Genomic DNA, 25,327 nt, shown 5'->3' with positions numbered 1-25,327 from the left:
GAATTTCGGAAGAAATCATATTTGGTGAGAATGCTCTTTCTTGTCAAAAAATACTAAATAAACTGACCTCAAGTAAAACTCAAAGGACTTTGAATCAAATAATTAAGGAAACTACTATCAAAGATTGTATAAGTGTAAAGATGGGAAACTCGCGAAAGTCGTAACAAAATTTGGCACAATGCCAGCGATTCGTGTACGGCGGAGAAGTTTGTGTCCAGGCATGCGCAATATCATCCTTAGTTTTGGAAGGAGAGTTTGGAGAGAGAAGTACATGAGAAATCAATCAATGGCGGACGTTAATTTGACAATTATCCCTCACAAGTAAGTGCGCTTTGTCTAACCTAAATTCTGTTGATTTTTTTCTCCTTGTTTTTATTTTTCATAAAGATTTAATCCTCTTTTTTTCTTTCAATATTTTTCAGGGATTCTTCTGTGCGCAAAGCAAAGAATTATGATAGATGTGCTTAGTGCAATGTAAATAGAGCGGTTATCCAAATTTGAAATTGTTTCGCTTTCCTCAAAATATCGAAATGTAAGTAAATAGTTAAGCATTTTCGAAGATTTCGGTAAATTATTTTTCAATGATAGATTATATGAACCTATTAGATAAGACTGACTTAGAATTGTAACTAAATGTGTGACTAATTTATAGTGTCTGACTTTAATTTAATTTCATTTGGTTTTTAAATTCTGTATAATTCCATAAGTGCGTTTATCTTTTTTGGTCGGAATTAAATATTTACAAATGAAATTTATGTATATAACTAAGTAAAAATTTAAATGTTTTTCAAGAAATGTGAAAAAGATCTATAAATCTGACATTTTAAATTTTTGAAAGTTCATTACATATATGAAATTATTTAAATAGTGTTAAGTGTAAAAAGTGTTACTTTTTATTCATATAATATTTATAGAGTGGTTTATAGTAGATATATATATTTTATTTATCTATTAGCTCTAAATGTCCACTCCTTAACTTATAGGCACACAGGGCAATGCCCGGGGACCCTATTTTCTCAGGGGGCCCTAGAGAATCGTACTTTTTTGAAAAATTGCATTAAAAATAATTTAAGACTAAAAACATTACTTACATTTTTTTTATAGAGTATGCATTTTTTTTCTACAAATAGTGATTGCTTATCAAACACCAATAATTGGAGTACTTTATCACCAAGCAAACTTAAAAAAATCAACCGAAAACTATTTTTCTTATTTTATTATATGAGGATTACAGCTGGTTAGCGTATCAATTCTTTTAAAACTATGCATAGTTTAAAAGTTCTTTATTTGAGTTTTTGTGGTAATCAAAATTAGTTAAAATTATTGCATTATACAGTCCCTGGCCAAATTATTAGACGCGATTATAAAATTATTAGACCAAATTATTATTAGATTCTATGTAAAATCTTAATTACTCAGGTGATACTTCCACAGCTTTATTGTATTTACGCTACTGAAACCGGTTTGTACTTGTTTACGTTTGTGTATCAATTGGTTAAATTAGGCTATATGTAATATAAATTCGACAAAATGTAATAAAAATACAGATTATTTATTGAATCAAGTACTATATTATAATAATTAGGTCAAATTAATAGACGCACTGTAGTTTTTTAATAATGACATGATTTGCACGAGTTTACATACTATACTTTAAAAATTAAACATGCGCGTTAATTTATTAATATAATGTATTTAATTATAAAAGTATTAATATACATGTTAATACTTTTATAATTAAACATACAAATGGATTTTTATTCAGGCGATTCACCTCCTATTTGTATTTATTTTTAACGTATTTCATTTCATTGTTAACCAACTGATACACTAACGCAGAGGTCGCCAAAGTGGTCTATATAGACCCCCAGGGGTCTATTTAACATAAGAGGGGGTCGATCCGATGAGGAAGGGTCAATTGGTCGAAGGATTATCAGTATTTTTCAGATATGTGACAATTAGAAATAAAAGAAGATTTGGAAATATATACAGGTAATCTTCAAAAATTGAGCGGTGATTTTAAACTGCGTTTTGTTGATTTGGAAAACATTGACATCCCTGATTGGATTATTGTGCCATTTTCTGCTCAAATTGAAAACGTAGACATCAACCTGCAAGATGAACTTGCTGAATTATTATGGGGATTTGAAGCAAAGACGCTTTTTAAATTTTACAATAAGCAAATTTTGGACAAATATAAATATAATGCAAAAACATGTAAAACTTTACGAAATAGCTCAGCCATTTATGATAGCATTTCCAAGTTCCTATATGGTTGAAGCCGGCTTCAGTCACGTAAATTCAATCTTAACTAAGAAGAGAAATAAATGAAATGTGGAGTTTCGAGGGGATTTAAGACTAAAATTGACCAATTTTGAACCCAATATAACGAATCATGCAAAAAAAAAAAAAAAAAAAAAAAAAAAAAAAACCAGGCGTTGATTAAGAAGCAATAAATCCGTAGTTACTTTACTTATTATTTCTACTTACTTATAATTACTTATTATTTCATAAATATTAATGTATTTATATTTCAGCATTAATATATTTTTCATAAAACTATTGTTACACTACGTACTATTACTTTAATAAATGTTCAAAATCATAATATAAATGTACAAACACAGTATCTAATAGAGTTTTATTTTAATTAGCAGAAAATTACTTTTATGGGGGTCGATGGAGATTTCGAAAAATTATGTAGGGGTCGATGATCAAAAAAGTTTGGCTACCCCTGCACTAACGTAAAGAAGTGGAAACCGGTTTCAGCTGCGTGAAAACAATAAAGCTGTATAGTATTACCTGATAATTATAATTTTACATAGAATCTTAAAATGCGTCTAATAATTTGGCCAGAGACTGTATCTTAAAAGTGATTTATTTTTGCATGTGAAGTGTTTTAGTTTGTTTTTAAGCATTACGACACATTATAGGTCTAAAATATTTTTGTGCCCAGGGCCCCTGCATGCTATGAAGAGGATACTGCCAGTAAAACATAAATTTAACTGATTTTGTTATTTAATCACCCAATGAATTGTTTTGTTATTTAATTTCCTTTCTAAATATTTTCCTTAAACACTGCCTACTTTTTTTAAACTATTTAATAAAATATTAATACTTAAGAAAAATAATACATATAATTTATTAATGCCATACATTCTAAGTTCCGTTCTCGAATTAGACTGTATTCTTATGTCATATTAGCACTTTAATCTTACTGTGTGATTTTTTCTTTATATTAGGTGCAAGAAATGATTAGAGGCCAGCAGAATTGTATCGTTACTGAACGTTGATACTGACAGACTGACAACACAACAGATGTAGATTGTGTTCAAGACATTCTAAAATTAAAGATTATGTATCAAAAATAATGCAGACTTGTTCCTAGTGCAGTTCCAATGAACCAATATTGCATCTTTTTAATTTCATGTTATTTTATTTCATAAACTTGCTCAAATATTTATTTATTGTATAGAATGTATACAATTTTATTTGGATAATTTTTATTTTATTGAAAAGTATATTCTTAAAATATATAACCAAAAAGAATATTTTTTAGATAAGTTTAATAAAGATAAAACAAATACTGCAACAAGTGTCTTGTTTATTTTCTTAAAACTCTAAGTATATAAACTCCTGTTTGTGAAAATTGCAACACCATGAAGGAATCGTCATAATTGAATGAAATTTAATACACAGTTGAGTGGTAGTGGTGCAAATGAATGATTAAACTTTCAAAGCAAACAAACAATAACAAGAGATCGAAATCAGTATTTTGTGTAACCACCACAGTCCGCAATAAGTACTGCTACACGACATGGCATGGAGTCAAGCAAACTTTGAATGTCTGTCTGACGAAGAGAATTCAATACTGTTTGTATGCGTACCCAAAGTTCGTCTGTAGAAGCAACAGGACGAGGATTACGAGCGAGACGTCGACCAACGAAATCCCACACATGTTCAATCGGCGACATATCCGGGGAATACGCCGGCCAAGGAAGAAGTTGTACCTGTCGCGATGCAAGGAAGGATTGAACAGTCCTAGCAATATGAGGGCGGGCATTGTACTGTTGAAATACAGCACCTGGCAAGGCTTGAAGGAAGGAACAGCTTGGGGCTGTAGAACTTCACTGATGTACTGGTTGCTGTTCAGATTACCCACAATTCGTAGCAATTGAGATCGTCCATGATATGCTATGTCACCGCAGACCATAACGCCGGGTGTTCGTCCACTGTGGCGTTCGATAACGCACTCCGGAAGATGGCGTTCACCGGCATAGGGTCTGACACGAATGCGGCCATCATGGTACCACAAATTGAAGCGAGATTGGTCAGAAAACACGACACGCTGCCAATCAGCAAGCCAGTTTCTATGCTGGTTGGCCCATTAGCGTGAGGGGGATCCTGTATAAAGGAGTCCTTGCGCGCAGTCCACGCTGCAGCAGACGTCTACGAATTGATAAAGTACACAATGAAACACCTGTAGCTATTGACCACCGTGCTGCCAGTTGTCTAGAGGTAGCCGTACGGTCCGTTAGCGCAACGCCTAACAGGTGTCTATCCTCGCGAGCTGACGTGACATTTCAGGGTCCACTCCCGGATTTCCGAGTTGTCCGACACTCGTCCATCAACTGCTTTCAAACACGGATCACTGTGCTGCTGTTACGCTGCACACGAGCGGCTACTACACGATGAGATAATCCAGCTTCACGAAGGCCGATGATTCTCCCACGTTTAAACTCCGTAAGTTGTTGAAATCTCGCTCTCTTTCGTCGAATAGGTATAAGTAATGACTAAGCTAACATTTACCACTAGCAGATTACCACCGATAACCATACTCGCTTGGCTACAGCCGTCTATTTATTCGGATCCATCCGCAGTTCAGAGGGCGCTGCTCAGCATACGCATGCGCTACGGGTCTGAAATTCTAATCATTTGCATATCATGCTCCACTTTGCATTTGCAGAAAATTTCAGCTCACTCGCGTAAGTCCTTCATGGTGCTGCAATTTTCACAAACATGAGTTTATATAATTAAAATTTTTTTATTTATATATAGCACATTTCTTATACATATACACACATGGAAAAATTAACAAAGCGAAAAAGTTTTTTTTTTTCAAGGGAAAATAAATTTTACTCAATTTTTTAAAGTTTTAATGAATTTTTACTTTTTAATATAAATTACTTTAGTTAAATAAAAATTTACTACTTTAAAATAAATTATAATCCTGGTAAATTTGTGAACTGAAAAAAATTTGAAAGCAAAATCGAATCCGATTATAATTAACGGAGAAAATATGAGTGCATTGGGTGAAAATCAAATCATGTGCGCCCGTTCTTCAATCGCTCTTAACGGTGGCTTTCCTGCATTACACCTTCAGCGCCCAAGTTGGGGGAAAGATCCTTACGACTTAACATTGATAGTATAAGAAGTTTCCCTTCTTTACGCGAAGCGTATAAGTTCTTTGCTGCTATCACGTTTAATATAAAAGGAAGATTTATTAACTAAACAATAAAATTACAGCATCGCAGTTACAAAAAACAAATCTCACACTCACTCAAAAAAAAGCAATTTACATTCTAAATAGTCACCATAGCAACCACAAAACTCTTCTCGTTACCATCTATGAACTAATATATAATAAATAAATTATTTAACAAAAAATAAGATGAGTATAAGCACATAATATTTTACACTCTGGTTATTTCAGTTTCCGTTTTTAAAAGCGCTATATGTTGAGCCATCACATCTAGTTTTGGCATGTGACATTTTTAGCTGCAATCATTGGTCGATTTTCTAGCGTTGCCATTCGGGGAGTTGTAATGAGGCTTTTTTTTATTGCCGTGTAAGAGAAATATATATATATATAACGTCGTTGCCGAGTGGAAGGATTAAAACAGGTCTTAGGCAGGAAAGGAGGGTACAAAATTTATTTATTAATTATTAGGACAGAGCAGTCATGAGAAAGTGTACACGGAAAGTTGCGCTCCTTGGTTATATGTTAGGGAAAATCTTGCAAAGTAAAATCCGTAAAATGTCTTAATTTAGGGAAAGAGGGAAATCGTAGTATAGTTTTTATTGGTTTATCAAATAGATCGAGCGTTTCCCCCACAGAGCAAAGGGAAAAATGTCCGGCTTTTAATTAAATGCATAGTTGAGCCAAAAATAGATTTATGAACAGGATGTGGCTTTTAAAAGTGTGAGAAAGTATTTCGATTAGAATAATTAATTAGGATAACATAAAAAGATTAATTGAAGCTTTTTATGTTATATATATATATCCTTGTTCTCACGTAGTTATTTACTTTCTAAAATAGTTGGATTTTATTAGGAAAAATCAGAACGTAATCGCTTACATTGCATAACAATTATAAATGAACGGCAGATGGACATGAATAACATCAGTTCGTTAATAATCACGTGACTCCCCGTTTCAGATGAAAACGATAGTAAGCGTTTTTTGCTTAATAATTAGTCTTCTTAAAAAGAATTATAAAATATTTCCTGGGAATTATGAATGGATTAAGATTTTTTAAAAAAAGCTACTGTAATTTTCCTTTTTTGCTACGACGAGTTGTACCAGTGACAAATTGTGCGTGCCACGATTCCGCAATATTCGTAAATAGACGCATTTCATAGATGCAACAGCAAGAAATTGTGCTGTTTTTCAAAAAATGATTAAAAATAAAGGTTTCATTTTATTAGATTAATCGAAAAAAGTGCCTAATAACTGTTTATACATTTTAGAGACTTTTATTCTTGTGAGATTTATATTTACACATTTTAAATAAATAGAATCTCGCATTCATACTTACATTAAAACATTGATAACATTTTATGAACATATGGGACTACACATTTTACACATGCTCAAATTTCAATTACTTAAAAAGTGTTTAGGAGTTACATTTTGGGATTTATATTTTTTTAAATTTTTACCAAATTTATCCCTGCAAAATACAGTTCTACAAAACCCGTCAAAAAATCTGTGATCTTCAAACAAATTTGGACAAAATGAGGAGGAGACAAAAGGGTTGAAACAAATTCCAAGATTTCAACAACAATGCATGCAGGAGTTCTTTTTAGTGGAGATTTTGTGCTCTCACAAAGCTTTTCATTTTATCTAAGACTGAAATCAACCATTCCATTATCATAGCTAGTTAATATCTGAGGGAGGGTGGGTGTGAACAATTTAAATTTAGGATAACCAACCTCCGGGAAAGATTGGGATGTGTAGCAAAAAAGAAATAATGAATTAAAAGTGGATTGAAGAACTGGTTTAAAAAAATCGGTAATGGAGAAATCACAAATCTGAGAAGTGGAGAAACCTAAATTGAATAGCAGTACAAGAATAAATTTTAAAAACTACAATGAAAATAAATGAAAGGCTAGATCACTTAATTTCAAAAAATCGCTTATTACACTCATTAAAATAATTAAGTTACTCAGAGGCAAACACAATTACGTAATATAAGAAAAAATAGGAGTTAAAATGAAGAAATAAACAAAACATTTTTTATTACGTTAGTAACAAGATCAAGGTTTTTCATCAGTATGAGAGCAATTGTGTTTAGTTAGATAACATTTATGTGAAAAACTCTTCTTACATATACTACATGAATAAGGTTTCTCACCAGTATGAGAGCGAATGTGCACAGTCAGACGACTCTTCTCGGAAAAACTCTTCTGACATATACTACATGAATAAGGTTTCTCACCAGTATGAGAGCGAATGTGCACAGTCAGACGACTCTTCTCGGAAAAACTCTTCTTACATATACTACAAGAAAAAGGTTTCTCACCAGTATGAGTGAGACTATGGCTATGTAGATGTATCTTCTGGGAAAAACTCTTATTACATATACCACAAGAATAAGGTTTCTCCCTTGCATGAGAGCGATAGTGTACAGTCAAATTACTCTTCTCTGAAAAACTCTTATTACAAATGCTACAAGAATAAGGTTTCTCGCCAGTATGAGTGCGATAGTGTTTAGTTAGTTTACTCTTCTCTGAAAAACTCTTATTACAAATACTACAAGAATAAGGTTTCTCGCCAGTATGAGTGCGATAGTGTTTAGTTAGTTTACTCTCCTCAAAAAAACTCTTATTACACATACTACAAGAATAAGCTTTCTCACCAGTATGAGTACGATTGTGTTTAGTTAGATCCCACCTATACGAAAAACTCTTATTACATATACTACAGGAATAAGGTTGTTCATCAGAGTGCCTGTGATTGTGCTCAGTTAGTTTATCCTTCCTTGAAAATTCTTTACTACATATGCTACAAGAATAAGGTTTCTCACCAGTATGAGAGCGACTATGCTTAGTCAGACTACTCTTCTCTGAAAAACTCTTCTGACATATACTACATGAATAAGGTTTCTCACCAGTATGAGAGCGAATGTGCACAGTCAGACGACTCTTCTCGGAAAAACTCTTCCGACATATACTACATGAATAAGGTTTCTCACCAGTATGAGAGCGATTGTGTTGAGTCAGTTTACTCTTCTCTGAAAAACTCTTCTGACATTTACTACAAGAAAAAGGTTTCTCACCAGTATGAGAGCGAATATGCACAGTCAGAATTTTCTTCTCTGAAAAACTCTTCTGACATATACTACAAGAATAAGGTTTCTCACCAGTATGAGAGCGATTGTGTTTAGTTAGACTACTCTTCTGTGAAAAACTCTTATTACATATACTACAAGAATAAGGTTTCTCACCAGTATGAGAGCGATTGTGTTGAGTCAGACTACTCTTCTCTGAAAAACTCTTCTGACATATACTGCAAGAATAAGGTTTCTCACCAGTATGAGAGCGACTGTGTTTAATCAGACTACTCTTCTCTGAAAAACTCTTCTGACATATACTACATGAATAAGGTTTCTCACCACTATGAGAACGATTGTGCACAGTCAGACTACTCTTCTCTGAAAAACTCTTCTGACATATACTACAAGAATAAGGTTTCTCACCAGTATGAGAGCGACTGTGTTTAGTCAGACTACTCTTCTCTGAAAAACTCTTCTGACATATACTGCATGAATAAGGTTTTTCTCCAGTATGAGAGCGACTGTGTGCAGTTAGATTACTCTTCTCTGAAAAACTCTTCTGACATATACTACATGAATAAGGTTTCTCACCAGTATGAGAGCGACTGTGAGCAGTTAGATTACTCTTCTGTGAAAAACTCTTATTACATATACTACAAGAATAAGGTTTCTCACCAGTATGAGAGCGAATGTGCACAGTCAGAAATTTCTTCTCTGAAAAACTCTTCTGACATATACTACAAGAATAAGGTTTCTCACCAGTATGAGAGCGACTGTGTTTAGTCAGACTCCTCTTCTCTGAAAAACTCTTCTGACATATACTACATGAATAAGGTTTTTCACCAGTATGAGAACGACTGTGCACAGTCAGACTACTATTGTTTAGAAATCTTTTATTACATATAACACAGAAATAAAGATTCTTATTAGTATTAACATTAAGCCTGATCATGTTACTGTCCACTAAAAAACTCATATCGTATAAAATGCAACTGTATTAATCTGTATGTAGCTAATTATTATTTAAAAGATCTAAATATACTGCAATCATAAGATTTTTTAAGAGTGAAAACTCTTATGACAAGTTAAAATATATTTTTAGAAAAGCATCATTACAAATTTTACTCAAATGTCTCTCAGAATGAGTTATGGATACTATAGTTGGATACTAATAACTACTACTGGATATAATATTGAAAGGATAAAGCAAAAATAGTATTTAAATTGTTATAAAAACATTTAAATTTTGCAATGGAATAATTATTAGAGTAATTCTTAGTAGTAAATACATTGCAATAAAAAAATCATAGTAATAAATAATGCATACAGTATTATTATAGTCCTATAAGGTAATGAAAATGCCTTGTTTTCTCTCTGGCAGGCAGTAGAAACAAATTTTAAGATCACTTATTCTTGGTTAATATCTTTGGTTGTCTTCAAGAACAATGAATTTCAGAACAATTCATCCAACTATAAAGAGCAACATAGAGAAGAAAAAAAATTAAAAGTCATAAATGGTATTAAAATGTATTGCATATTCAAATGTAATCAATTTTTCTGTTACCAATAAAATAAAACTTAAATTATGCCAACAGATGCAAAAAACTTTTGTACTGGACAAAAGAGACAGTCAACACTGGCTATGGAGCGATTACAAAATTGTCTTCAAGTCCCTACTTTGGACATCAAAAGTGCCCCAAACGTCAAAATTACATTTAATTATTATTATTCTTTTAGATAAACTTTTCTGAAAATTACTTTATTTGCAACTTGTTTCTTAAAATGATGCAGTATTAGGAGTAAGCTTTGTAAGGTTCATCATATTTTGGGAAAGGCTTAAAAAGAAAGCCTTACATAAGGATGTAATTAAAAAAGTAATTACATGTATAAAAAAGTTGCCACTGTTAAAATGCTATGTGTAAAGTCAAGATTAAATCTACCCGAAAAACATTTATTACTTGATTAAGGTTTCTCACCAATATGAGTGTGACTGTGATTAATTAGACACTCCTTACTCGAAAAACTCTTATTACACATACTGTAAGAATAAGGTTTCGCATTGGTATGAGTGTGAAGGTGTTTAAATAGCTGCCCATACTGTGAAAAAATCTTATGACAAATATTACAGGAATAAGGTTTTTTCACCAGTATGAATGTGATCGTGTACTGTTAAACATTTCTTTTCTAAAGAACTCTTATTGCATATACTACAAGTAGTATAAGGTTTCTCACCAGTAGGAGTGTGCAACTGATTATTTTGATGAGTCTTCCGCAAAAACTTTTTTCACGCCTATAGAATAAGGTTTTTCACAAATAAGAACATGATTATGTTCAGTCAGACTAGAAAATCTCTTATTACAGAAACTACAGGAATAAGGTTTCCCACCAGTATAAACACGCTTATGCACATTCAGTTTACTTTTATGAGTAAAACTCTGATTACATATAATAACAGGGATCCCACTATTTCAACAAAGCAAAAATTAAGCACTTCTAAGGACTTTTCTAACGAACTCTTAATGCATATACTACAAGCATAAGGTTTCTCACCAGTAGGAGTGTGCAACTGATTATTTTGATGTCTTCCTCAAAAACTCTTTTCACGTCTACAGAATAAGGTTTTTCACCAATATGAACGTGATTATGTTCAGTCAGACTAGAAAACCTCTGATTACAGAAACTACAGGAATAAGGTTTCCCACCAGTATAAACACGCTTATGCACATTCAGTTTACTATTATGAGTAAAACTCTGGTTACATATAACAGGGTTGCCATAGTAAAAAATGGTCAAAAATAGTTGCTTTTAGTAGCCTCAAGCATGAAAATAGTCGCCTGAACAGGAACAAAAATTTATCAAAATTGGTAGCCAAATAACTAAAACTATAGCTTAGTTGTCAAATACCACAATTGGGACTGGGTGATGCCATAAATTTTAAATCGTGATACATCGTCCTTTAGACGTCGCGATATAGCGATGTATCGCAATTTAGCATATGTTCAAAAATTACCTATGGAAAATCTTTAAACCAATCAAAAATGAATAAAAAGGAATAAATCTATCACAAAATAATTCTAACATTGCTACTATACTAATTCTTATTATCTTATATTAATTATATTATCTATTAATTCTAAACATTACTACTATAACATCAATATCATTGCTTAATTTTTTCAATCAAAATAATTAAGAAGTCAAACTCAAAGAAAAGCAAACCCAAGCTTTTTCATAAAATAATCACCTGCTTTTATTAACAAATAATTATATGCCTAAACTAATCAACAATCTTCTCCTTTTATTTTATTTTTATAAAAAGACTATTTTTAACGAAAGCAGATGTGTTTCCACATCAAGAAAACTTACTAATGGTACCGCATTTCTAAAAAATCAGAATTCATTCACAAAAAAAAATTTTTTTGTTAATCGATGGCAAATAGATGAATATAACTGGTGATTAAAAAACGTTTTACTCATAATAAATAATGCATTATCGGAAATAATAAAACAATTCATCATAATAAATCAAGGATAACAAAAACTGAGTAATTAAAGTAGATTTAAAATAAACCTCACACGTCAATCCCCTTAGCTAGAAGTTTCATGTTCCTTAATTGGGACATTCATTGATATGCGTGTGCAATACATTCCCCCCCCCCTCCTCGTAAATCGAAGAGAAAACGAAATCAGCATTCCTTTAAGTTTGATTGACTGCAGCTTATCAGAAAAACAACTGACATACAGGAGAAAACATTTGTCCCTTCCCTGCCCGAACTAATTCATCTTTCTTTTATTTTTTATAATCGTTATACTTCAAAATAGCGGGAAAACCGAGCAAAATCTTTCCCAGTTTTCTGGATTATTAAATACCACTAATTTTAAAATATCCTTTAACTAAGTAATAATTTTTTAAAAAAATTTTATAGAATTTTTTTTTTTAAATTAATAGACTAAATCTAAAAAACGTCAGCCTTTTTCGTATTAGAAAAAAATAATAAGTGCAATACCGAAAATAAAAATAAATTTTGCTCTATTTATCCTTATTTTAATTAAATCGATAAAATAAAAAAAGGAAATTTTATAAAAAATAAAAACAATAAATCTAAAAATTATTAAAACGCCATTTTAAAAATGACAAAATATCGCTTAATTTTTTATTTATTAAAGAAAATAAATTAATCATTTTAATTATAAAAAAAAAAGCAAACTATGTTTTAATTTATTTTGAACATAAAAACTAATTTTAAAATTAAAAAAAAAATTTTTTTTCTTAAATTTGCTCAAATTTTTTGAGAGTTTCAATAAATTAAGAAAAAAATAGTTGAGAAAACTAACAAAATATACTTTAAGTATTAAATGATTTTTGAAAAAAACATCGCTATCAATTTCGATGATTTACAATAATAAAGTTGGACGGGCAGACGGCCAAATATAAAATAAAATATAAGCTTTGTTTTAACTTGTAAAAGCAAAAACTAAAGAATTATTGGTTTAAAAATAATTAAATTAGTGAGGTACATTGAAAGGAATATAAAAAAGATGAATTTATCTAAAAATTACAAACAATACTAAACAATAATTATTTAAATACGAAATACCGCAATCAAATCGAATCACTTAAAAGATAAAACATTTAGTGAAATCTCTTCCTAAAATAGATTTTCTTTTCATTAATGGATGAATTCAGAACAAAATGATACCCAGCAATCTCACATTAGCAGGAGTCTCTCCAGAAAAGAATTAAAAAAATAAAATGCCAAGTCCCACTGAAAAGTAATCTTCAAGGGGGGAAAAAAAGGAAGCAAAAAATAATTTATTGGGTTCTACATTCTGACGCTAATAACACACAAAACCACGACCTAAGATTAAAATTGTCCTTTGCCATTCAACATCCCGAAACCAATTCCGAAACGACATTGTCTTTGCAGCAAAACTGAAATGAAATTAGTCTTTCTATTAGTCTTAAACAAGGTTTTTTTCCTATTTCTCAATATTTTTTAGTTTACTTAAAATATATTTAAAATTTTACACATACCTATGATGACCTGGAGAAGTAATTGAAATTTACAAATCTGTCTTTCTTTCTTGAGTTTATGATTACAATAACTATTTACTGATAAAAAATGAATATTAATCTTGAATATAAGCTTATAAAGTAGCTCTCCTTACAAACAAATAAAATAAACTGTGTTTTTAAGTTCCACCTTTGAAAATTTGATTGTGAAACTTTTGTTTTTGAATTTGTTTTGATTTTTTGAAACATCTGAACCTTCGATCTCCGGAAACTTCCGGATCACAGTTGGCGAATAATCCGGAAATCCGGATTCCGCTAACTGTGATCCGAAAGTCCGGAAATCCGGATTTTTTCCAGAGCACAATCAGCCCTGTAGTAGCTCACTCTGATCACATTTAATCAATATTTCGTGATATATCGCCTATTAACAGAGGCATTATCATTTTGTTACAAAACCGATTCGTCCCTATATGATTTTATTTTGAAACAATTTTAAAAATATCAGCAACAAAAAAAAAAAATGTAATTTTCTAATTTTTTTTTTAAGAAAAATATCTTGAATATTAAGAAACATTCAAGAATTGAATATTAAGAAAAATATAAATCAACATAAAACACACTTTCCTGAAATGTGTTATGAAGAGGACACTGGTATGGTAGAAAATCAAATCATCACATAGATATACAATTAAAAATAAAATACGCTTCCACTTGAACGAGCGAATAATGCAGGAACGCAGATTCCCCCCCCCCTTCAGTGGGGTGAAATAACAAGGGAGGGATCAGCGTGATGACGTCACTGAGCACAGGCACGTGGTAGGTGGCATTACGTACGTGTTAGCGAGGGGACTGAAAAGTAACATTCATTTTTGCGAAAAAACTTCGCAAAAAGTAAAAAGTCTCCCAATAGTCGCCTATTCCTGAAATTAGTTGCTTTTTTAGCCTTTTCAGGCAAAAAAAGTAGCCATAGCCTAGGGCAGAAAATAGTAGCAAATAGTTGCATTTTAGTCGCCTGTGGCAACCCATAACAGGGATCCCAATGAAAAATTAAGGACTTTAAAAATAGTATCATTGTTTATCATCGAATATAGATATGACACCAACAGCAGTGCTAATTATTTACCTTCCTAAAAGAATAAATAAGTAAAAAAAATGCTGAAAAACAATTTTATTATAATGTAAGCACTGACATAATTGAATTAATTAACAGGGCTCGCTAAAGAATTACCAGGCAACTTTTGCAAATCCAGGTCGGGTCTTTTTTAAAAAAAAAAAAACATTTTTAGATTGTGAAAGGATTGTTGCCATTCATATTGTAAAAGCTAATGTATGAAACTTATCTGCATTCCATTTAATGATTTCATTGAAATTGAATTGTAAAATTAAGTGCAGAAATTAAAATTTGCAATTTTTTCATGCATATTAAAAAAGAAGAAAAAAAAAGAGTAAATAAAGAAATTTGCCAAAACATTGAAAAAATTATTTCAACAAGTTTTTCTATTTCGCTACAAGACCAGCAAATAACTTTTATGATGAACTTAAACAAAATTATTTTCAGTCAAACCTGTTCTTAGGAAATAACTTTACATAATGTAATTAAACATTTTGACGCAAAACATGAACTACTTTTAAAGCAACTAAACAAAAAGTAAAAAAGGTATATCAAGTTGCAATGTTTACTTAGTAAAATTATTATTAAAATCTAAGAATCTTTTAGTCGAGTAGATTTGAGTTTTTATGTCACAATATGCTTCTCCTTAAATATAAGTAATAGAGTAACAATCTTATCTTAAAAATTTTTTACATCGCAACAAAACAAATTATAAATAGTAACCAAATATTTAACTTTCTTGTTAGAAGCAATTCATGCTTTCTTACTTAGTACTCAGTAAGGAAAAACTTAAGTATCTTTGAAAGAAAACTTTAGGTTCTCCTCAAAAACCCAATAAACCTCAGGTTTTTGATGAAACCTTGCTGGGCTGGGATTATTCAAACCCTCTTTCTTACAAATCTGTTTAATTTTTAGTACAATCATGAATTTTAAAAAATGTTATGCTTTCTTACATTTTTTGTTAATACAGTCATTACACATTGAAATATTATACAAATTTATTTAATTCTTCAAGAATTCAGAAAATAGTTTTTGCTATGGATTCTAGTTTAAAAAAATGTCAGACCCTTTTCTTAGTGTTTTACTTAATTCCTATAAGGAGATGCAATGCATTTACCAGTAGAACTGAATTTCTTTAATTCTGTCAATTTTGAAAGTTAGTGTGGGTCTTCTACTTAGGTACCTTAAAACTGCTCCCCCCTGAAAAAAAGTACTATCTCTTCCATGTGTAGTACTCTCCTTGTCCACACCATTCTTTTCTTTTAGAATGGTTCTCTCTCCTTATAGAATATCATAGTAGGCAAAGGGTAGAATATATTAATGAAAGGACAAGCTTTCTTCTCCTTGCCTTCAACACCCCCCACACACACATTAATTTTTGTCACTCTAAGATGCTTTACCCTAGATGTATGGTCTAATTCTAAGCGATAAAAGAACAACATTTTGTTTTAAAAAATTGAACTAAAAAATTTTTCATATCAATAATAGTGATGCTAAAAAATTTAAGGACTTTTAAAAACCTTGAACCAAAATTAAGTATTTTTAAGGGCCCCTATTATCCAAAAAAATTAAGCAGTTTTTAAGGACTTGTAAGGACCGTGGGAAACCTGAATACAATAATTTTATTCTAATGTCTCTCAGTAGAATGAGTTATTGTTGGATACTAATAACTATTACTCCATATATTATTAAAAGGGTAAAGCAAAAATAGTAGGGTGACCTGGGGTAATTCCTGATTAACAAACGCAAACATCTATTTTGTGAAAAAACTATTCAAAATAGAATTTTAATATTTACTGGAAGTTTGAGGCTATATGAGATGAGTCCTATGCCACCTTCTTTTGCTTGAAAATCTAATTAGAATTTAAAAGATTTTAAATTTTTAGTGATTAGGAATTACCCCTGGTCTGGATCATTTCTGTGGTAATTCCTGATCACTTCTGGGGTAATTACTGATCACCAGTTTTTATTGTAAAGGGGCTGTTTAAAAATAATTATATGATGGTAATAAACAAATAAGACTTCATTAAGGGAAAGTGTAAAGTTAAGTAAGGTATGTCAACAGCTCTGGCAGCAGCTCTCACACTGAAATTTTCATTTTCAATCATTAAAAGAAATTCACTAATTTTGTTTTCTAGAAGCTTAGTATCCTTTTTAGACTTATAATTTCTTACCATGCTTATACTGGGCTAATTTATATACTTAAAAGTTATTCTAACAATTATACTAGGCTAATTTATAAACTTAAAAATTATTCTAACGATGTACACACATACAATTAAGATAGAAGCAAAGTAAGAAAGACAAACCAGAAATGGTGCATACCAGAATACAGTCTTGTATACAGTTAAAAACAAATTTTGTGTTGACAGTTAAAATATATTTTATTGTTGTTCCACTTAATAAATATGAACTGTTTTTTAAGAAAAGACAATTAGCTATTTATAAGATATTTATATACTATTTATAAGAAGAAATGACAATCATCAGGAATAACCCCAGTGATCAATAATTACCCCATGTGTAGGGGGCAACATTTGATATAGTTTCCTATAATCAATTATAATGTTTACATTACATATGAAACAATTAAACAAAAGCTTACACTACTTTTATATAAAAGAAAAAGAAAGTAACTCAAAATATTTATTATTAAGAGAAGGAGGGGGATCTTTGCAGAAATGTGCACATTTTGAAATCCATCTTTGAAATGGAAAATACAGAAAGCAGTTTAAAAGATACTTATTTTGTTAGATTAAACAAAAAATTATTATTAAGTAAATGTAGTTATACTTTAGAAAAGTGTACAAGCATTCTTGTCCATGTCTCAAATTTAAAAAAAAAAAAATAATTTTTTAAAAATAAAACTTAGGTGATCATTATTTACCCCAGAAACAGAGTGATTGTGAACTACCTCGGGTCACCCTACTTAAATTGTTTTAAATACATCTAAGTTTTGCAATGGAATGAATATCAGAGTAATTCATAGTAATAAATACATAGCAATAAAAAAAATCATAGTAATAAAAAATGCTTACAGTATTATTATGGTCCTATAAGATAATGAAAATGCCTTTCTTTGCAGTAGAATCAAATTTTAGGATCACTTATTCCTGGCTAACAACTTCAGCACTGTAAACTCAGAGGTCAACACATACAAACATTAACAGCAACATGGAGAAAAAATGCTGAAAATTATAAATGTTCATAAAATTTATTGCATATTAAAATTCCAATTTTTTTTTCTTTTTTTGTAATCTTAAAAATGAATACTTAAATTACGTCAACAGGTACAATAAACTTTTATACAGGGTGAAATTAACAGTGGAGATTAAAGTATTGGCTGCAAGTCGTCACTTTGGACGTCAAAAATGCTTCATGTCTACATTTAATTATTATTACTTTTAAATAGAGCTGGAATCAAAATGAATATATTACACAATTCTGAAAATTATTTTATTTATAGCTTGTTCTTAAAAGGATGCATTTTTAGGAATAAGCTTTGTATGGTTCATCATTATTTTTGGAAATGCTTAAAAAGAAAGCTCCACATTAAGATTTAAAATGTTCAATTTTTTAAAAATTAACCACATGTTTTAAAAAGTTGCTACAGTTTTAAATGCTGCAACTAGCTACTGGCCAGAATGAAAGTTTTCTAATTTTCTCTATAGCTGTACTCATAACCAGAGGCGTATCTAGAGAAAATGGCGCCTTTGGCAATCCTCCTATCGGCGCCCTTCTTAAAATATTTTTATTCTCGATTGTTTCACATATATACACACCAGCATATATATATATATATATATATATATATATATATATATATATATATATATTATTATTATTATTAAAATAAAAAAACAAAAATTTAAAAAAAAAAAGTTAAATTAAAAATTTTTTTATAGAAATTCGGGAAAAAAAAGATATAATCTCTTCATCAGCCCATACTATTATATCCATAAAAAGGAGTGCTTTTCAATATTGTATCAATGTAGCCAGAGCAAATATCAATACAACAGTGTGAGGAGCACTCAATAAACTTTTTTGAAACAAAATAAAACACATTAGGTAATAAATATCACGTAAAAAGCAGAAAATAAAATGTTAAAAAAAAACTGAGCAAAACACTATACGAAATCTGTAAAGCGAATTGCTAATTCAAATGAACTTACATGTACGGGAAAACTTTGGAAATAATGATTTAAATTATTTCCATAATAAAATTGTCAGATTGCACAATATGAAAACAGAAGAGCAAATTGTGGTAAAAGCGTAAATAGAGGGATTTGTTTTAAGCCGCGTTCTTACTGAAGTACTGAAGCGCGCTTGATTTGTTAGTTACCAAGGATTGTCTCGAAAATGGATGTGCGCAAGGTGATATTATACTGGCTAATTTAAAGATTATTGTAGTTCGTTTATGTCACACTAGAGCTGCACAATGGGAATTATAGAAGTTTATAATAATTAAAGTTTATATTTAATCATACAATTTTAATGATTTTAGAAAAATAACATTTATTTAAGAGGGAAAGGAACATGAATTGCCGTTTTGCACATATTTTTAGCTATGCAATTGCCCGAAATGGATTTGCACAAGAAGTTTTTAACAAACTTATTTATAATGACATACAATTAACTCAAGGATTTCACATAGAATATTATTACTTTAGTTGGGTATCCATTGTTTTTTATCAAATTTTTAAAGAGTTCGACGATATTTTTTTTTTTTTTTTTGAATAAATAAACATTACTACATGTTCTTTTAATTCTATTCATTTGATTAAAAATGGTATTTAAATAGATATTTTTAGGAACATTAGAATTCTAAGCAATTAGTTTATTTATATTAAAATTGAAATCATTTCTGTTATCGTTCAAATCAACTAAGCAGATATTTTCTTCTTTTATAATACCCAAATCGAAAAAATTAAAATTAATATTATCATCATGATTACGAAACAAGATTAGTTCCTCGGGGTAAATATTATTTAATAAAATTGTACAACCCTGAAAATTAAAGATAATTAAATCATCAATAATCTAAAAATAAATTTAATATTAAGAGAATGATTTTTTTTCTTCATAATAGTGCAAAAACAAGTTAGCTAAGAGAGATAAGAAATTAAATCCTTTTGGTATTCCATCGATTTGAATAAAATTCTTTTCCATTGTAAAGGTAGTCATTAAAGAGACAAAATTAATTAGAATTTCTCAATGATCAAAATCGCAATTAAGGATATTTTTAAAATCATAGTAATAATTCAAAAAGACATCCTTTAGTTTAGAAAGGGGAATGCTATTGAAAAGATCCTGGAAATCAAAAGTTGCAATAGAATTAATTTCATTATCTTTAATATATTCTAAACTCGGGTGATTATTAGTAATAATTCAAGAAAAACCTTCTTTAATAATATTGTTAATAATTAATATTAAAGTAGTTAGAGAAAATTGAAACCACTATGTACATATTTTTCCGGCATTGTGCTTGAAAATTTTAAAAGGAAAATAAAGGCAGTTAAAATCTAGAGATTTTAGTTTCGTTTCGCATTTTTCTTCTTTTTTAGGATATTAAAACTTTTTTTTAAATTCGAATTGTAGACTTAGAACTATCCAAAAGAATTATATATTTAAATAAAAGTATGTATATTCAAATTAAAAATTCTTATCTTTAATTCTTGTTTGTTCATTTTATGCACATAAGTCCGAAGGTGGTTGGACCCATCAAGTAAATCAGAAAAAGAATTACCTTTATAATCCTTATTATTAGTATCAGATAATCATGCATTATTACAATTTTAATGGTTCGATAGGGAAACGTTAAATCTTTCATTTTAAATTACAAAATATATTACGATAAAATTGTAAGTTACTTTATTTTTCTTTAAACCCATAGAAATAAGCTAAAAAATTAGTATATACACTAAAAATCAAATATAAAAAAGTACTTCCCCTTAATAAACACGTTCATCAAATTTAGGTTTTTGATCTTCAAAATATTCCCCAGAAGTTTAGAATAGAAAAGAGGTCTCCCCCTCCCCCTTATATATTTCCTTTAAATTTGAACTAAATGGAATATTATTTTTATGTGAAGAAACGAAAAAGTTACAAAAGTGCAATAGTAACTAAAAACACATTTAGAAAATCTGCACTAATATTAAAAACACAGATTAATTTCTTTTGTTCATATTTGTCACACAATTTTCGCATATTTCGCAAAATAAATAAATAAATAAAATTGAGGATAAAAACTTAATTTCTAAGAAGAAATATTCTGAATTAATATAATAAATAAAAACTGTTTTACACTAATCTTATTTTTCCAAATATGGCCATGGCTACTGTACCAAGGGTATTGTTAAAAAAATCCATAAAAGATATGATAAAAAATTGCTAAAAGAATTACCTAAAAAAAAATATTATTTGAGTGGGCATAAAATGTTTTTTATAGGAAGGTATTGTAATATTATTATTAAATATTTTAAATAGTTCTAAGAATTTTCTATAATTACGGTTTATTGAAACCAAAATAGGCTATTATGTAACCAAAATACTACGTTAAACCTAAGTTAATTAAAGAGTCGTTTCTTAAATTTTGCACTCAAGTGGCAATTAGTTGAAAATATATATATATATATTAAAAAAAAAAAAAGATAGAGATTAAATGCACGTTTACAGAAAAAATTATTTAAAATTCATATGATCAAATATAATCCAAACATATAGATCAACAAATATATAATTATTAATAAAACAAATTTTTGCCTTAGCGGTAATACGTTTACACATTTGATGATGCATACACACTTTTTTTAAAATTTAAATATTGTCTGGGGTCATAAGTAAGTTTAAAATTTTAAGCGGTTAAAAATTTATCCAATCGAGAACCTTTACATTAAAATGCAACTTCAGTTTACAAGCAACAAATAATTAATATATAAAATAAAAGATTTAACCATCGATATTTTTTTGACAAAGCCATTATCCAAATAAATCTTTCCAAAATGAATTGAATTTAATTAGTTTTAAAATTTTCTTTTAGAAAAAGGAGAAATATAAATCTTTTGAATATTTTGAGGAGAGAGGGCTTTTTGAATTTTTACAAAAATGCATATGTTTTATAAATAAACAAGATCGAATTTTTCTATAAGATGTTTATTATTATTTTTTACTTATTTTCTTAAAATAAAGGGAATTAATTAATGAAAAAAAATCATTGTTGTTATTGTGCTGCTTTAATAGATAGTTATAAAATACTTATCATAGCTTCAATGATATTTTGTTTATATTTTATTTTAATTGTAATGGACAAATATATAAATAAAGGTCACTTTATATGAACCCTTTTAAAAACAGTTTTTTTAAGTATAATTTATAACTACCAAAATAGGTCTATAGCAGGCAAAAGATTAAAAAATTTTGTGTACGAGATGCTTTGAAATTAAAAAAATACTAAGTAAGGTTTTGATAAATTACACAACTCTTTTCTTTTTCTCAATTTGTAAACATAAGGATTATTTAAACTTGAGCTTAAGTTATTAATTTAAAATTAAAATTGTGTGTGAATAATATTTCTGTGACTTAAAAGCAAAAACAAAAAAAAAATCAGTTTGAACAATTAACCGGTACGTTCCTTAATCTATTCATTCAATAAATAAATACGTTAAAAAATAAATTAATTAATTAAAAATAAATAAATTGAACTTTTATGAGTGTTTAAACCTAAAATCTATCTTTTAATGAATGAAAAGAAATCTATTTCTGGGTAGTTGGCACTCTTAACTGAGCCAATGCTACGTAATTTACAGAAAAATATTTACTTATTGCAGTAATTTTTCAGGAAACTTATAAAATTATGTTTCCAACATTTCAAATTTTAACATTCGTTTTTTTTCCCATTAAGGCATTGTTTTTAATAATAATGATACAATAACCAGCATTTAATTACACAAAATTCACTTTTTGTTATCAAAATATCATTGTGCATATTAAATGTTTTTTTTATAAAAAAATTATATACAAAAACAAAATATTATAATGTAGTAAACGCCCCTCTCAATCTACATATACAGAGATGCAAACTAGCTCTGCTCCGTGTAGAAAAATATTTTTTATGGAGTGCAAAAGTTATATTTATTGCATGATTCTTTGTTTATTTAATGTAAAACCATTTTCTCCCTCTACGTATAAATAATAAATAACTGAAAAAAATCATGTGAAACATAATTTTGTTCCAGGTGAGAATTATAAATTTTATCAGAATTATCTTAAATCCTGCAAGGTTTCGTTTTTAACTATCACTCAATAAAATATTTTAAAGAAAGTGGAGCAGTTGGCATTGCTAGAAAATATATCGATCGCTACAAAATATAACGCGAACTAATAAAGTGAGTATGTTGCAATACAATGATTTGAATAAATAAGAAATGATTACTTACAATTTAATCCTTGATTAAAAGAAAATCCTTGTAATACTATTTTTAAATTACACTTATGACTGTCTTTTTTTTTTTCATAAAAAAAGAATAGATGAGATGGGGTGTATTCATTGTTAAGTCTTACCATTGGTTTAAACAAGGCGGAGGCACCTCCTATTTTTAGTATTTAAATGTTATGCGACAATGATTCCCACCATGTGTGGCGAAACCTCCCTTTTTGGAAGGATTTACGCCAATTTACAGCAAGGGTTCTATTTGTATAATCAATAAATTCGAAAGCCGCTTTTCAATGTGATTTTCACCCCTGATAAAATTTAAGACCTCCAAGCATTTTAGATAATTGGGCTAAACTGGACCGGGACACCCCGTGGTTTTCACATTTCTCTGCCCTCTGTCACCACCAAAGGGCTATTCTCTGCCTGCAGGTGTTCTATTCATCCCCGGATAATTGCCCTTTTACATCCTGGTAATGTGATATGAAGAGATGTTTATCTTGTCTTTTTGCTTGACTGGAAAAAGGATCATTGGAAGTTTTTATTCTGCATTCTAAATGATTCGTTTCAATGTTTTATTCTTTTTTAAATTTTATTTTTACTTAAAACAAACAAAATATCAAAATATTTTGAAAAATTGTAAAAAAGAAAGAAACGTTGGTGTTGATTGATTTTGCGCCTTTTTCAAATAATGCGCCCGTGGCTGTTGCCCCGCCTGCCATACCCTAGATACGCCACTGCTCATAACTGAAAAAAAAATCTAGTACATTTTAGGAAATAATACAAGTTTCATGATAATTGTTGTATAATGTAGGAAATATTTTACACACAGGGAATTTTTCGGATTTTTATAGTCATCATAATAGAAAAACTGCAATATTTCCCACTTATGATTGACATTAAACATATTTAAAATGTTATGTATTATGTTTACTCATAATTTTGAATATTAATAGTCATTTAATTCATCAAAGATAAAAAAAAATTTTTATTAGAAAGAATTCTGAATAAAAATAAACTGCAAATTTTCGAGCAAAGAAAAGACTTGAACTGATTTCTATAAATAAGGCTTCACTATGTATCAGCAATACTTATTAAAATATACAGTAGAGTCTACTAGGGGTGCTCAACCTGCGGCCCTCGGGCCAAATGCGGCCCGCCAACCCTCGATGTGCGGCCCGCGGCTGCAATCTGAACAAAATGAGAAAAAAATTAAATATTTGTTTTTGAAGAATAATAAAAAAAATTCGGTAATTTAAATTTACACTTTTAAGTTTTTGACGCACCCAATCTCAATCAATGTAGTTTTTCGATGGTTACGGATTGCAGCATAGTTTTAAAAATCCCTTTTAATACATCATTATTACGAATTTTAATTACCACTTTTGACGCTTTTCGTATGACTTTTCAGTAGTTATTGCTACCCATTTTCAAGTAGTTTCTGAAATAGCGATTTTTGAAAGTTATGAAACGCTTTATTTGTGCAAACTTCATGGAAAATCTAAATGATCCTTTCTTCAACAGTTATTGCTGCACATTTCCGCCCGGTTTTTAAAACTTCGATATTTTAGCACGATATTATTGCGAGTAAAGAATCGCTCATTCAGGTAACCATTTTTTGACATGGGCTTACTTGTAACGATTTTATCGCAAATCAAATTATTTTTCAATCGTTATTTTAGAAATTATTGCTACACATTTTTACAAGGTTTTGAAAGTACAGACATTTTTTATACGCTATTGCGACATTTTAATTTCAAATCCGGCATTTAAATTACATAAAATTTTGATGGACCTAATTTACTCCAATTTCATCTGAAATATAAAAGTATTTTGGTCATTGTTTTAGTAGTTATTACGCTTTCCCTGTGATTTAAAAAGATTATGATATTTTTAATACTATGGTTTGACAGCAAGCGAGTTTTGAATCGCGCATTAAAATAATTATTTTTTATGTGCTCTGTTTGTGCCGATTTTATCATTTGCGTTGTACCGATTTTAACACGCATTTTTTAAGAGGTTTTTCGAACGTGTTTTTTCTTCTTTCCCGTTATTGCTCCATTTTTATTTGTGATTTAGAGTATACCTGATATTTTCGCACAATATTACAACTCGCGAAATTCGATTCAGTTTCAATTTTTTTTCGTAACTTAAAAAGTAATTACGTACCTTAGCCAAATCAACACCTTCCCGGGAAAAAAAAAACGAGATGTGTT

General features: G+C 29.5%; 1 protein-coding gene and 1 long non-coding RNA gene across 5 annotated transcripts in view; one reads left to right on the top strand and one right to left on the bottom strand.

Annotated features, from left to right (window-relative positions):
• The first annotated feature begins 221 nt into the window (after positions 1–221).
• Positions 222–4,317, top strand: LOC147804359 (uncharacterized). Its single transcript, XR_015429434.1, has 3 exons — positions 222–321; positions 423–532; positions 3,243–4,317. It is a non-coding gene; the product is annotated as an uncharacterized LOC147804359 (long non-coding RNA).
• Positions 4,318–7,496: 3,179 nt separating this feature from the next.
• The window catches only part of LOC147804358 (uncharacterized), a 40,399-nt gene continuing 22,568 nt past the window's right edge, over positions 7,497–25,327 (bottom strand). For 2 of the 4 annotated variants that reach the window (XM_087152409.1, XM_087152407.1), the window contains exons 2-3: positions 17,722–17,871; positions 7,497–10,028 (exon numbers count right to left, since the gene is read on the bottom strand). In XM_087152409.1, coding sequence (XP_087008535.1) covers positions 7,540–9,534 — 1,995 coding nt within the window. In that variant the 5' untranslated portion in view covers positions 9,535–10,028; positions 17,722–17,871 and the 3' untranslated portion in view covers positions 7,497–7,539. Of the gene's footprint in view, positions 10,029–17,721; positions 17,872–23,118; positions 23,214–25,327 lie in introns of those variants that run through there. The other 2 variants (XM_087152408.1, XM_087152410.1) reach the window with 2 other exon arrangements.

Source organism: Parasteatoda tepidariorum, chromosome 9, assembly GCF_982258835.1.
Source record: "Parasteatoda tepidariorum strain Cologne lab strain chromosome 9, Ptep-v5.0, whole genome shotgun sequence".
NCBI lineage: Eukaryota > Metazoa > Arthropoda > Arachnida > Araneae > Theridiidae > Parasteatoda > Parasteatoda tepidariorum.
This window is presented reverse-complemented; position numbering and strand designations above follow the sequence as displayed.